This window comes from Aythya marila, assembly GCF_965140915.1.
Source record: "Aythya marila genome assembly, chromosome: 10".
Taxonomy (NCBI): Eukaryota; Metazoa; Chordata; class Aves; order Anseriformes; family Anatidae; genus Aythya; species Aythya marila.
The window spans coordinates 3,543,352-3,559,443 of NC_139051.1; the positions used below are offsets into that span (position 1 = coordinate 3,543,352).

The window sequence follows — 16,092 nt, forward strand, 5'->3', positions numbered from 1 at the left end:
TGAAGTTCCATGGCGTTTGCCGCCTGCTCCGATTATACTCATTCTGACAACTGTGTAAGACTCTCCAACTAATGCGGTTAGAGGTTTGCCTCGAGTATTAACGTTGTTTGCTGTTCTGTTGATTCTGTTTAGCTAGACGTGGGGTGTTTGGGACGTTTCCAAAATGCCTGCTAGCTAAGGTGCCTAGGGACCTGACAGCATAGCCTCGCCGTGATTCATTTGATGCCTTTGAAATGGATTGGTGTGATTTGAGATAGAAGCTCTGAAGCTCTTTTGGCTCAGGTGTATCAGGAAACCGTTGTTTACTTTTGTTTTTTTTCCTTGCAATTATTCTGAACGTTTTTATATACAGCTGCTTGTGTAGCTGCTCCAGGTTATCTCTCGGTTGGTGGAAGGTCCTGCATCTAAGGATATGACAGATGGGAGGCCCAGAAAGAGGGAATTAAATTAACCTTACCTTTAGGTCCTTACAGCACTGTTGTCTGGGATGTTAACTTTACTACTGGGATGTTGGTGCTCTTAAAGTGTATCAGTAATGCACATGTCCTTCGGTTTACAGTTTTAGGAGTGTTTCTGTTTTGTTCCATGCTATCTGTGTACTGGGCATGATTCTCACTGCCTGAGTTTGTTTGGGGTGGAGGGAATCTTTTCCCTCAAGTCCCCCCACAAAGCATACCTCTGTCTGCAGGTCACTGCTGTATGCTACAGCATGAAGTCTGAGCCTGTTTTCTAAACAAAACCAAAGTTTATACTTGCATGAGCTCAATCTTGCTCTGAGGAGTCAGTGGTGCAAATGAGCTATTGACTTCAGTGAGTCCAGTGTTGGTATCGTACGTGTGAATACTGGAAAGTGCAAAATGTGGATTGCTTATCAAAAATTCTATTGCATCATCACCATGATGGTAAGAGTTATTTCAAAGCTGCCGTGCAAGACTGTAAACAACATGATGCAGCTGAAAATTATTCCAGTTTCACTTGTTACAGCTGGAAAAGATGAAGTTAATGTGGGGTCTCTCTCAGGTACGTACGCAAGTACTTATCCTAAACATTGGTTCTCCTGGTGCCCAAAATAGGAACTGAAGGAGGGGTGCAGCTCTGGTGCGTACCATCAGTAACAGAGCATCAAAACTTCCAAACACCAGCTTGGTAGTTGATGCGGTTTGATCTACCTGGCATAACAGGATGAGTTTTCAGACATTGTGTCTACAAACCAATGTGGCAACTTATAAATCTTTTTTCTTTTAAAATGTCTTTCAGAATCACGTTCCTAAAGGATGGAGGACTGAGAATAGCCAACGTGACAAAAGTTGACACTGGTAGCTACACCTGTGTGGCAGCAAACCAGTTTGGAACAGCCAGTGGGACGACAAACTTGATAGTTACAGGTGGGTGAGCTGGAAAGGGAGGGGGTCATCTGAACGATGATTTACATTGAACTGCAAACTTCGCAACAGAAGTCTGCAGTGATGTGAATGCTGTTTCCTCTTTGAACGAATAACAAATACACTGAAAGTAAACTGTGAGAAGATATGCATTTAACAATATATAAAAATAAAAGAACAGATGTTTGATTAGTTGACAGGAAAGAGACTGAGGGATGGTCTCTCGTTGGCAGAGATGTTTCTTAGCCCTGGGATCTCAGATCAGGAAGTTCTGAATGCTTTCCTCCACTCTTTTACTTACCTAAATACTAAACAATGGAATTATACTTCTAAGTACTTCTTAACTTGTTTAAAAAAAAAAAAAAAAAAAGACAATTCATGCCAACCAAAAATATTTAAGGTCATTATACAATCTAGTCCAAAAACCTCTTTAGTGCTAAGGAACTATACATTTACTTGTTTATGGAAAAAGATATGGAAGAAGCTCCAGCTGCAGGACTGTTCAGGGACTCCACAGGCAGTAAAATAAAAGTCTTCAAAAGCTAATTGTGTATATAATTACTGTTAAAAGGGTTCTTGCCCCTTTCTCCAAGCCATCCATTACTAGCTGCTGTCTAAGATACTGGATTAAAAGGACAAGTGGTTTGTGAAGTTTAGCTGAAGACTGACTTTTCTCATGATGTTATTTTCTGAAGATTGGAATATCTGAAATATTCTCCAGATGCAAAATTATTTCATATCCTACTGCATTACATATCCTATGTATCTCATAGATCCAAACAGAATTACTCTGTTTAGTGAATTAACAGCTACAGATTTTCAGTCTGTTTCTAAATGATTCATGCCTTGTTCTATACAAATAATAGGATTATGTACAGAGGATTTATGGAATGAAATTTATTTTTTGCGGTATTTACAGTACTTGATATTTTTCCGTTATTATGATTCAGGAATTGCAAGCAGCTATTCTTAATGACAGTATTTATGTTCGATATAATATATGGGCCCAAATATCCAATGAATCCTACCCTATATAGATTTCCTCTACTTTCCAGGTTTTGTTAGCTCTTCTTCCCACTCCCACCTCTTAATTTTCCCAATGGCTGCTGCTAAAGCTTCCTGTTCCAAAACTTGTGGGTTATTGCTGAGATCCACACATGCTTCTGAATGGTAATTTCATTGCTGGGGTTTGCAGTGCATTTAGCTTGGTAAAATAAAATCTACCTGGTAAATATGCAGTGATGCAATGCTACAACAAGCGAGGTCAGTCAGTGGCATTTATAGTCCAGCTGCATAATTCCAAGTGACAGTCATTAATCAGGTTTGAAGAACATGGTAGAATTAGTAGCAGGCAAAGCTCAGTAATACAGAAATCCAATAACTGATATTTCTGCTCTCAACAGAGCCAACGAGGATTACTTTGGCACCTTCAAACATGGATGTCACTGTTGGAGAAAGTGTTGTCTTGCCTTGCCAGGTTCAGCACGATCCTATCCTGGACATCAGCTTCACATGGTATTTCAATGGGACGCTCACCGACTTCAAAAAAGATGCCTCCCATTTTGAGAAGGTTGGGGGGGTAAGTTCGAAACTGTCTCTTCACTCCCTTATAGATTTGTGCAGCACAAACAGGCACACGTTCTTTTTTCAACATAAAAACATATTTTATTTTAAAAACAAGATGGTTCTTCTCTTTTGGGCCTGTAGAACATTCTTCTATGTTGGAGAGAAATTACTAATTGAGCTAGCTGGCTGCACATAACTTGCTGTACAGACACCTAATGTTTAGACCTGAAGTACTGTAAGTGCCTACCTCTGTATCTGAGTCGGTCCCTACATGATTTTCCAAAGATCACATGAAACATAGCAATGACAGATTGAGGAACTCAACTCAGATTTTGTGAGCTCCAGCCAAAAACCTAATCAAAAAATCACATCTTTCCTTACTTTTTCTACACTTGTGTCCCTAGCGTATTCCTCACCATTCTCTCTGAGCCTCCCCCAGTGAGAGAGGGAGGCCATAAATCTCATTAAATATTTCTAATGTAGGATGAAGCAATGCTGCTGGTGGGGGAATGGTTAAAGTAATGTTTTTCAGAATTTAGCTTTCTAATCAAAATATGAAAAGTTAAGCATTAAGATAGATGAAAGATATAATCAATTACAGCAATGGGCCTTATTTCAGTGCAAGCCATGGCCAAGTAATAAAAAGACTGGCAGCTGAGCATCAGCATGAAAATGGTCATTTTAAGCCTTCATAAAGTTTTTTTTCATGTCTTGCCAGATCTTATGTTCTATAGGGATAGCTGTGGGTTACACACTTCTGTCTGTGAAACTCTGAAATTTCAGCACCTAACTTATTTTTTTTGCCTGTAAAACATCAAAAGATTTAGCATTTAATCAGTAGGCACCAAACACACAGGACTGTTCCACAGCTTGCAATTGATAAAAGCACACCTGCATGTGGAGATGATGAGATTTCCTTGTAAGAGCCATGAGATGTTCGTATATCATGTACATTTTGATAGAAATGTTTCTAGAATTACAAACTGACCATCTGTCATGCTGTAATGGGAATGCTCAGATTTCATAGCCCGTTACCTTCCAGTATTGCTACATGGCCTTTATTTATTTAGTAATATTTCCCCCCAGCTGTACTCTTGTCGTGTATACAAATAGTGCTACGAGACTGGAAAGGTTAAAAACATTCAGGAACCTCAATCTTACCATTTTATTGGCTCAGTTAAGGATTCATAAGCTGACTGGAAAATGAAATATGTATTCTCACTAAAAATTCCAGCTTTTTTTTTTTTAAACAAACACAGACATCATTCCAAATCAAAGCCAAGTTTACGTTCCCACATCCTTCCCACAACAACAACAACAAAAAAAAAAAAGCGTCAAAAATCAGTTTTTCACAGAAAATTCTCAGCCAGTCCTGAAGAAAATTTGTGAGTGAGTACTGACTAACTCAGACCTCTGAATCTGGAACATTTTTCTTGGGAGTTTGTCATAAGGGACAGAACGAGGAGTTCTTATTGAATACAGAATATTTAAGAGATTAAAAAACAAAACTAAAATTATTTGCGTAAAGAAGGGATTGAGGCTTGTAAGTAGAAAACTAGCTATGTTACTACAAGACTATTTTGTAGACTTTGTCAGGATCCCACTAAGGGTGATGGAGTAATTTCTTGTTGAGTTGCATGAGAATCGCAGTAAGTAAATAAGCCTAAGTAAGTCACAGCGAGTATTTGTTAAATGAAAATACCTGTGTGTAACTCAGCTTTGTTGGATAACATGGCAAAAGGAAAATAATTTTTCAGTGAATAGATTCCTATGTAATGATGTCTTGGATGTCCCTGGCATGCATGCCTGAGGTCCCCAACATGTAGTTATTAGTGGGAACGTTATGGGATCACCACCTGGTCTTGCAGATGGTTAGAAAAATATAGGATGTAACCCTGTCGTACTGGTCTTCTTTTGTTAAACAAACAATTTATACAAAGGGGATGGCAAAGCAAGCAGATTCCCAAGTAGTTCCTGGTATCACCTGCTTGCACAGCCTGGCACTGGCTGACATTGTTATGCAGTCAGGAAAAGCAAAAGCAATTCTAGCAAGTGTTGGTACTGCGCGCGCGCTTCTTCTTATTTGTATTCCATCTAGCATGGAGAAAGGAAGGTGACCTTACTGTCACCTGGACTTGTCCACACTGACAAAGATTTAATCTGGCTAGGCAAGAATGTGGATACTGCTAATGGTCTGCAGAGCCATGAGAGGTGAGAGTGCCTTCTTCGTTGTATTTTTTTGCTGCTGCACACTTCTCCATTTTCCACAATACTTTGGGACGCTTCCCCAAAATACCCATAAATAATTAAAATGCAGTGTTAATATTTCACTGTTTTTATTTGTTTGTTTTAATTTTAGTAAAATTATTCTATTTGACAGTCCCCTTTGCCCAAATTTTAAACAAGGTTTGCTAAATGTAGTACATGTAGAACATGATTTGCTTGTATCTGTTGCTGATCATTTCCTGAATATCCAGTTCCAATCAAGTAGATAGGTTTTAGATTGCTTTCAACTTAACTTTTAGGGTATTGTAAGCAATCAGTGCTGGATTGTCCTCTAAATGCTTACATCTTTGTTTTCATAGAAGACCTGGCATTGTATTTATATTGTCACGCATGGAAGGGAAGCAGGCAGAATTGTTTTCAGCTTGTGAGTGAGACATACTAATGTGCAGCCTACAATTTAACTACAGATGTTGACATCAGTGAACTAGACTCAAGCTCAAAAAGAAATGCTTGTGACAAAATGGCACAGGTGATTTGCATATTGTTAGATTTATTTGAAGTAATGGCATTCTCCATGAAAATAAATTATTCTTGAAAAAATACTTTCTGCCTAATCATTTTAGGGCAACTTTATCTTCAGCTATTTTGGCTGATATCTTCTCCACTTGCAAAATATGAGCTTAAATGAACGACCTTGTGATTTAATATTAAGACCTTTGTATTTTGACAGAGTGCATCAGGAGATTTAATGATTAGAAACATCCAGCTGAAACATAGTGGAAAATATGTTTGTATGGTGAAGACAGAAGTGGATAGTGTAGCATCTGCAGCAGACCTTATAGTACGAGGTAAATTTCAGCTTCGGTTACTGTAAATTGTATTTTCTTACTGTTGTGTATTGTAGATTACAGAAACCACTGATGATGTAGATTACAAAACCAATTCATCTGTGACTTGAATTATGCGATTCTGCCTTGCAGTTAGAATTTTAGCTTAGTTTGGGATGAAGCTTGTTTTTTTCCCAGATAAATTAATATTTGAAGAATATAATAAATTTTGACGTCCTCTTTTCTCATTGACAGTCCTTCAAGTCACTGATGAGTGGGAACTTAGCACTGGCAGCTGTGATGTGGTTGTGAGTTGCTGCCTCTGCTAAATGACTGAATGGGGTTGGTGACTCCATGGTCCAGCATCCTTCCCATGAAATGGGCATCTGCTGCCAAAGCCTAGGAAGGGCTTTGTCCTAGGGACACACTGAAATTTGAAGTATATAATGCAGGGTTGTTTGTTTTTCCAGAGCAGGAATGCTTGCAGCTAAGCTTGACCTGTAGCTTTCATTGCTGGTGATGCAGCTACGTTTATTGCAAGAGAAAATCTGTAATCCAGGAATGGGCATTATGCAATCAACATTTATTCCGTGTATTTTAAAATATGTCATGTATTTTATAATTGCTTTTGTAGTTACTTCAGCTCTGTTTGCTTGTGCAGATTAAACAAAACCAGCATTTTCCCCTAGGCTGTCCAAAATGAGGATTTCTCCAGAATGCAGCAGGACACTTGCCTGACTGAATAGCTGCTTAGGGTGCTGCTCAGGTGGTCTGCTGAAAAATTGCTACGGCACATCATACACTAAAACAGCTGTAGATAACAAATTGGCAGACTGCAGAGATGTAATAGTAGATTAAAAGAGGGTATCAAGGACCAAAGTAAAAGACAGACAACGTGGAAAGGTACAGAAATCATGTTGAATAAAGGTACTTGAACTAAAACAAAACCCTGTCACCTGTAAAGTAGTTTAGGGTTACTATTTCAGAATTATTTTATCAGATGCAAGTTTAGTGAATGTTAAAAACAAAATATATATATATATATGTATATATATTCTTATTCCAAGCTAAATTGTTTTCTTCCTTGCACAGTATTCAATACAACGGGAATCCATACTGAGATTTTAGGGATTTTCAGGGTACTGGTTTTACAAAATACCTTCTCTTTTTCAATCTTATCCTAGGCTCACCTGGGCCCCCTGAACATGTGAAAGTGGATGAAATAACTGATACCACAGCTCAGATCTCCTGGCAAGAAGGCACAGATAATCACAGCCCAGTAACCACGTACACCATACAAGCAAGAACACCTTTTTCAGTTGGCTGGCAGCGAGTTACAACAGGTAAAACACAATTCTTGTTACAAGTTCTATTGGAATATGTTTGACTAGGGGACATCATGGTTCTTTTTCTCTTTTTAATAGTTCCAGATGTGATTGATGGAAAAACATTCACAACCACAGTGGTGGATTTAAATCCTTGGGTTGAATATGAATTTCGTGTAGTTGCCAGTAACAAAATAGGAGGTGGAGAGCCTAGTTTACCCTCAGAAAAAGTAAGAACCGAAGAGGCAGGTTAGTGGGTTCTTTTATTTGTTTTTAATTCAAGAATTGTAAATATATTCCCCCAAAAAATCATATCCTTGGCTCACTGCAAACAGGCTTGGCATTGCCATCAAATATAAAAGTCTATAACTAGTTTGTTGATGATTTTTCCATTTAGCTGTGGGACAGTTTGTGTTGCATTACACATAACATTTAAATACATTTCAACTGTATTTAGTATGCCAAAAGCTGTCTGTTTAGTTAGTGCTGCAGAATATAAAAATGTTAATGGATAGGAAGAGGTGAATTTTGACTACTTTTCCCCTTCCCAGTGTTTGGTCAGTGTATACCTTCCATGTAATAAGCATGTAGCTCAGAACACATCAATTAAAGCTCCCAGTGGTATTTGGAATAAGGCCATTGCCTGATATATCTGCATGAGTTAACTCTGTTGAAAATCTGAAGTATGCCAGAAGTTCATAAACATTAAAGCAGATATGGCATATAATATGTGAGGTTCTAAAAACATTGAGAAAAATACCTGTCCGCGCAAAGGAGGTTAAAAGCCAGCTGAATGAAGGGGCTGGCCCTTTCCAGGACATGCTCATGCTGGTTCAAAAGCACTTGCCTAGATTTGCAAAAGAAATAGGAAAACTGCTGGGTTAGCTTCAAAGAATGAGGTTAACATTATAAGATGTCACCTCGTCTATCTATACTGCACAGACAGCTGTACGTTTCTTTTTCACAGTTCCTGAAATTCCCCCATCTGAAGTCAGTGGGGGAGGCGGCAGCAGGTCTGAACTGGTCATAACATGGGATGTAAGTTTTCTGGCAAGCAATTTTCTTCACAGAATGGTTGTTTTCATTCAAACTGTTCTTAAAAGATGAGTTTTCCTGGCTGCAGCAGCTTCTCATCTAGGATGTATATGTGCTTGGTAACATTCTGCTATGTGAGCTATGCACGTTTGCCTTCCCTCCTTCGCTTGTTACTGTGCTAGACTGCGATCAGTAGGAACTTTAGTTATTGTCTAAGGTGATGGCTTCTGTTCTCAAACAATTGTTGGGCTGGGAAATGGGCGTTGCTCAAAGGTGGAGCCAAAGCATTGTGCTGGTCAGTGCAACTTTACAGTCTGTGCTTTGTTACCATTAACTGTGAATGCATGTGCTAACCCATACAAAGAATCAGCTACTACTTTAAGTTACGTATCCCATTTCTAATGAGTTAAAAAATGTTAACATACTATTATGTACTAATATTGATGACTCCCTGTGGTTACTTAATCATAATCACATTGGGGGAAGGTATAAGCCACTGTACAAAGGTAGTATTGGATTCTCCAACAATTGACTAAACAGTTAATTTTTTTGAACTATGAATTTTGACTAGAAATTAAAAATAAGTGTTTGCTGAATGGTGCCTTAAAACTAAGCACTTAGTGGAAAACGAGGCGTATACCTGAGATGTATGAACTTCTCTTGAAGTGCATTACAATAGGTTCAAAAGAAAGTGTTTCACTCTACTGTACCAGAGTTGATTTGTTGATGGAATGATCCCAAATGTAGTACCAGAACCTGTTTACAACCTTGTGCATTAGCATGGTGGCACTTTCCTTCTGCAAAGCTTTTCCAGTGCAGTATGTAACGTCACAGACCAGACTTCTGTCACTGTTTCCTTTTCTCACAGCCCATCCCTGAAGAGTTACAAAATGGAGAAGGATTTGGATATGTTGTCGCTTTCCGCCCCTTTGGCACCACAACATGGATACAGACTGTAGTCACCTCTCCTGACACCCCCAGATACGTCTTTAGGAACGAAAGCATCTTGCCCTTTTCACCGTATGAAGTCAAAGTTGGGGTCTATAACAACAAAGGAGAAGGGCCGTTTAGTTCAGTAACCACAGTTTTTTCAGCTGAAGAAGGTATGTGGTTCTCTCCAGCTATTTAACAAGCATTGGTTCATTAGAGAACATAGCAACAATTGATACAACTAAGATTAACTAGAATGTAAACATATTTGCACCATTACCAATGTTGCTGATCTCTCGTGTTTTGATTTCCCATTACAGAGCCTACTGTAGCTCCTGCTGGCGTATCAGCCACTAGCCTGTCCTCCTCAGCCATCGAAGTCTCCTGGACAGCCATTCCCTGGAAGATGAGTAGTGGAAGGCTACTGGGTTATGAGGTAAATTCATTTAAAATACATGAAGTCCTGAGTTCAGCCCAATCACTGTTCAGAAATCAAGGATCTGTTAAAAAAAAAAAAAAAGTTTTTTTTTTATTTTTGTTATTTTTCATAAAAGCAATTGAAAATCAGAGCAAACAGCTACTGGTTTAGAGTATTAGAGTCTAGTAATGCCTAATTTACAGAAGATTACCACCTGTCTTGCTGCCTCTCTGCCCCCACTTTCACCCAGAAAAAGGATATTTTCTTCTAAGCATCTTTGAAAATGAATACAGAATGAAATTGTTTTGCCTTCTATGATGAGTCATGTGTTTAACAGTATTTTCAAACTGACATTTTTTCAGAATTGCATTTATTTTTGTAGAAACTATTTTGCAAGATACAGTTTTCTGAGTTTAATTTGTTTATTTCAAGATGAAGTAATGATTTTCCTCTGGTTGTCATTTTTTAATTCAAGCAACATTTAATATTTCAGTTTCTTTTTTTCTACAGTCAAAAGAGCAGCAAGCGTGAAAGGCAGATGGATAAGAAGAATTTTGTTTACATATTTTTGAAACTTTTAAGTATTTCTACCTTTTTCAGCTGAGAAAAAAATGCACCTAAAGGAGTCAAATGCAATGCTGTAGATAAAAACTCCATTCCGTTCAACATTTTAAATAGTTTTGTTTTGTATCTACTAGGTTAGATACTGGAATAATGGTGGAAAAGAAGAATCTTCAAACAGAGTGAAAGCTGCAGGGAATGAGACATCAATAAGAATAACAGGTTTGAAGAGCAACTTGGCATACTACACAGCTGTCCGTGCTTATAACAGTGCTGGAGCGGGTCCCTTTAGTGCCACAGTAAATGCTACCACAAAAAAGACACGTAAGTATTTCAAATGTATGGTGGAGAGAGGCATAATGGGATGTTAGCATTTGCAGGCAAATGAAGAATAGACACATTACTGGGAATCACGGTACACAAAAATGACTTACATTTTCATACAGACCATAAGAGTTACACAAGTAAGTCAAGCATAGATCTTCTATTTTCTAACCTCTGCTACTTTAGCACAATAGTAAGTAAAACTCAGCTATACCAGTAGAGCTGAAATAAGACACATAATTTTTTTGTATAAAACCTTTATATTCTTCTAGTGGCTGGAAGAATTTAATATTAAAAAAAAAAAAAAAAAAAAAGGAAAGAATAAACAGTGACTTGTTGAATTTGCCAGGGTTTTATAACATATTTATAAGTTCTCTACGGTATGACTTTTGCAGCGTAATGATCCTCATACAATTCATGCAAAACAACCATTCACATCCATTGTTTCCCCTTTAAGAAGTAAGTTACACAAGAAGCCACTTTTCTATTAAAAAGGAGAAATGAAGCTGGAGAACAGATTGTGAAAGGCTGCACTAATTTTTCTACAAATGAGATGTGTTTGGTATGCTCTTGCATTGTAATACAACTAACTCAAAATCAGTCATCAACTTTGACATATTTCTTCCAGATTCACAAGAATGTACAATTAAATCTGTATAAAAGGTCAAATTCCCTGGTATAATTACTCATGTCTTTCTACTAAAAGTAGTTGTATCATCGATGTTATGAAATAATACATTCATAATAATAATAATTTTAGATGTAGAAATAAGTGTCACTGTCTATCAGCAATGACTAAAACAACTCAGATTAACTGGAAGATCTGCCTGAGTTTATAAGGTAAGATGTTACAATTATTTAATATTATTTAATATATAGGTCTTAAAATACAACAAGATCTTCTGCCATTGCAACATAATGTTCTGTCCATCAGCTGTAATTAAGAGAAATATTAGTGTGGATGACTAACTTTAAGCATCCAAGGAGTCTTACAGAAATCCATGTCACTATTTGCATACTTAGTACTAGACATGTAATTGCAATAGTTACAATAATAGTTTGGAATTTGGAATTATCTATTACACATTAAGTTCTCTTCTGAACACCAAAGATTATTGGAGATTTGCGTAGCTGAAGCAGATTGGAGCCCTCTGAATCACTTCTATAAGTCAAGTGGCAGATAGAGGCTTACAGTTTTTATATATAATTACTCTTCATTTTTTCAGATGACATTAATACTTAGTTTTGGATTTAAGAGTGTGACTCATTTCTTCTCAAATTCAGCATTAATGTCTGAGTGTGTAAACTATTTATCTATGCTATAATACTCAAATCTCAGGAGTAAAACAATTTCCTCTTAAGTTTACACAAATTGACTAGTAGTGCATCAGGTTGAATCCTATTTAGTATTTAGAATGAGGCAAATAATGCAGAAAAGAAAAAAAAAAAAAAAGATCTTTGAACAGTTGTTTGACTTTAATTCTTGTAACTTTTAGTCATACATTTTGTCCATGTAGTGCTGAGCAGTATAATCAGGTGGGTTTTTATCTGATGGCTAATGGAGCTATTTGTGCAAAAGAGTTTAAAAATAAAGGGAAGAACTAAAAACACAAGCATGAGCACATGCACAAGACTATATAAAACCACTGTTAGTTTTTAATACTGGATGTCTTCAGCATCAAAGCTTAGAGCAGTCCACCTAAGCAGCAGTTGCCTCCACTAGGTGACAGCAACAGTAAATTGTTTTTCTTAACACATTTAGAAAAGATTTTAATAGTTGAGTGGTTCACTACATGACCCATTTTCTGAGAAGCCAACTTGAGGCATCTGAAGAGGTTTGTACTTACCTTCACCTTTCATGACAGTTTCAAGATGTATTGAAGTATACAGCTAAAAGCGTACTTCTCCTAGGTTGTTAATGATCAATAAAACCAAAACGTTGCTTGGCCCGCTATTGTTCCACCTGGAATTACTGAAATGGTACAGACTGCATTTCAAAATCTTGTCTCAAGTTAACAACAAAAAGAAATCTGTCACGTATTTGTACATTACAAACATGTTTAAGGAAATCAGCATAGCATATAGGTTAGTATATTCACCAAGACTAAATTTGCCTAAAATTTTATTGTGAAGTATTTGCTTATTCTTTAAAACATACTAACAATAGATATTGTCTATTATCATCATTGGCCCGTCTCATTAGAGTATGTTCTAACTGATCACACGTCTTAGACAAATGCTTTTGTTTGACAACATTTAATGAAAGACCATCAACAGATAATACAACTTCAGAAATAACATTTATGTGCCATTCTATTTCTCTTTCCTTCTGTTTTTTCAATTTAGTCTCTGAACCATAAAGTGTACAAATGACGAGGCTGTATTTGAGTTGCTTTTACATCCGACATGTAATGACAGTCAATTACCTGAGCTATTATTTCCTACTGTAGAATAAATCACTAATGCCAATTAAATTAAAGTCATGCTTTTATTATGTATTCAAAGCACCCAGTCAACCACCAGGAAATATCGTGTGGAATGTTACTGACTCCAGAGTAATCCTCAACTGGGAAGAAGTAAGAGCCATGGAGAACGAGTCTGAAGTGACTGGGTATAAGGTAAGCAAAAAGACCACCACCAGAGTATCTGAAAGCAATCCACACTTCTTTATCTTGTCTGTTTGGAAGGCAGTAAGTTTAAAAGATGCGTATTTCAGTACCGTCTCCTTTTTCTAGATTTTAATCATATCCTAACGATGTCTCACAAACCATAGGCCTTTTACCATTAATGGTCCATTAATGCTTTCCATTGCTGGCCAACTAGAATTATTAGTACTGTATATCAAACTGATGTACTTCTCATATTACTAAACCTTTTTCTTCTTACCTACTGTGAGACATGCTCATTGTCTTCACAGAAACTACATCACCACATTTATTCCAAAGCTGATCAGTGCACAAATGTACAAGTATTTAAATATGACATGTGTCTTAAGTATACTTACGAGAATTGCTGAGGATATTCTTGATGATCAGTGTAGAGATGTATCCCACATGATACATACCTGTATAAAAGAGTTATTTGAAGATCTGACTATTCAATGTTCTCAGTTCTATTGGCAAGAAATACATATTTAAAGTTTACTTAGCTTTATCTAGCACAGAAGGTAGCTGAACTAAAACCATCCAACGTACAGTTGCATCCTCTGACTCCCACAGCACTTCCAGGTCTCCCCATTGAAAGCATTGCTAAATACATAACAATAAGCTGAATTTTGATAATGCTGGTTAATTTTACCCAAGTAAAGCATTTAGGGGTGTCATCTCTATCCCCGAAAGCCAGGACACTGCAGTTAACAGAAATCTGGTTTGTCAAGCAGAGAACATCCAACAAATGACCTTGAAAGCACAAGAGCAGCCGTAGCGCAGGCGTCGAGCAAGCCAGCCATATGGTTGTGTCCCTCAGAGCTTTTTTCAGCAAAGCACGACATTAGGGAATATGTCCCAAGAGTGGTGGCATGTAGCACAGAGCTGGGAAGGTTCTGAGAGACTGCTGTAATTTAGATGAATACAAGGTTTGGTGGCAGGTTATCATGTATATAATTCCAGTGGCTTTGCATTTTCTGCTGTCCACTACTACTGCCATTATTCTGGGAGAGTTTGGATTGCCTTTTTTTGAGTTTTGCACCGCAGTGAGAAACTCCCAGGCTTACCTGATTGTCAAGTTTGTGAAGCTCTGCCAGGGAAATGTGCTGGATGTGTATGTTCTTAGGGATATAACTGCTGGATCACATCCTTGTCCTTAGGCGGACCAACGGCAGTAGGGGTTCTTTTGGCTCATCAGGCCTACAGACCAGCAGAGAGGCTGTTGTTGCCCTTAAATCCCTCGTCCGATCATACTTCAGTAGAGAGGACTTGACCCTTAGATGTAGCTCCTGTTGTTTGAGACATAGCACATCGTATGAAGTTAAGTTTCATGGCAATAATTAATCAGTGCTTGCAGAACATCTTCCAACATGGTCTGTAATTTTCACATTCTGACTTGTTATCTCCTTCCTCATACTTTGTGGTGGCTTAAGTAGTTGATCTAGATAATGACGTATTCCAAATGGTGGAGTAATTTATAGAACAATACGTTATTAAGATACTCAACAGAATATATTATTCATTATTATTATACATTGTGCCATTTTAGATTAAGGTTGGAATAAAAGCCCTTGTTTCATGTTACCTTCTTTCACTACTTCTCTAGATACTGAATACAATTCTGCTCTTTAATATTAGCCAAAAATTAGACCTTTTTTAAAGACCTAAAACCTTGTTTTCAAGAAACGTTAATAAAAATTGCATGGCAGGTGCTACTGGAAGAAATAACCCACTACAGCTTTGCAAAAGATGCTGTTTGTTTTTGTTGCAGGTTTTGTACAGGACAAGCAGTCAGACCAATATGAACGTGCTGAACACAGACAAGACAACAGCTGAAATTCTGCTCCAGCTTAATGACGATTACATTATAGAAGTAAGGGCAACAACTGATGGTGGAGATGGTACTAGCAGCGATCAGATCCTGATTCCCAGACTAGCAAGTATGTTGAAGCTGAATCACTGTTGTTTTGTCACGTGCTTATGTCCTCAGATATCAGAACCTGCTTTATACCAGCCACAGTACAAAGAGACTGCCTCTGCCTTAGCGTAGTGAAGCATTACTAACCTTGCAGCTGACACTAAGCAGTTGTCACAGCTTATCTTTATAGGAATTGAGTCCTTATTGATAGGAGGAAAAAAAATAAAGCCTGTATATTGTATGATAATAAAGTCATAAAAAGAAAAGCAATTAACAATCTTCATGCCCTTATGCATGACAAACTTCATTCTATTGAATTGGTAAATTACCATGTAAATTGGTATTAAAAAACACTATTTTAAAAATGTTTCTCTTTTTTTATTATTATCTGGAAAGTAAAGACTATTCATATAGTCTCAGCATCTTGAAATGCATTTTTATAGCTTAAAATATATATTTTTTTTAATTTTCATTGCTTATCAAAAATATAAATTTACAGTAATTTTTGTTTAATATCTAATAAGAGTAGTAATTTTATACAGCAGATACTCATGCTTTCATTTAATCCTTACCTTTTTCATTTGTCACAGGTATGGATGCAAGAGGTTCTGGTCCACCAGTCTTGAATATATTCAGTCTCTCCGGCTTCTTACCAACAATATTTTACTTGACTCTTAATTCAGTGTTGTGATGATGCATTTTCATTTGCTGAGAAAAAAAAAAAAAAAAAAAAGAATCAGTTATTACAGAAAAGTGCTTTTTTTAAAAAAAAATGCAGTGGTTAATGCATGTTTTTCTTCTGACGTGTTTTTAAATTCTTTATATTTCACTGTAGGATGAAGTAAAAATATCATGTAAAGTTTAGCAAATCCTTTAAAAAGGAATCTAAAATGCCTTAATACTTGAACCAAAGGAGTTTACATACTACATACTTC

General features: G+C 37.0%; 1 protein-coding gene across 1 annotated transcript in view; it reads left to right on the top strand.

Annotated features, from left to right (window-relative positions):
- The window catches only part of LOC309881766 (contactin-3-like), a gene marked incomplete at its 3' end in the record, with an annotated part of 96,607 nt that extends 80,759 nt beyond the window's left edge, over window positions 1–15,848 (top strand). Inside the window, exons 10-21 of the mRNA XM_082768092.1 lie at window positions 1,258–1,385; window positions 2,786–2,961; window positions 5,905–6,022; window positions 7,186–7,344; window positions 7,426–7,575; window positions 8,294–8,364; window positions 9,230–9,464; window positions 9,612–9,727; window positions 10,408–10,594; window positions 13,100–13,212; window positions 15,011–15,179; window positions 15,748–15,848. Coding sequence (XP_082624218.1) covers window positions 1,258–1,385; window positions 2,786–2,961; window positions 5,905–6,022; window positions 7,186–7,344; window positions 7,426–7,575; window positions 8,294–8,364; window positions 9,230–9,464; window positions 9,612–9,727; window positions 10,408–10,594; window positions 13,100–13,212; window positions 15,011–15,179; window positions 15,748–15,848 — 1,723 coding nt within the window. The remainder of the gene's footprint in view (window positions 1–1,257; window positions 1,386–2,785; window positions 2,962–5,904; window positions 6,023–7,185; window positions 7,345–7,425; window positions 7,576–8,293; window positions 8,365–9,229; window positions 9,465–9,611; window positions 9,728–10,407; window positions 10,595–13,099; window positions 13,213–15,010; window positions 15,180–15,747) is intronic.
- Between the last annotated feature and the right edge of the window lie 244 nt (window positions 15,849–16,092).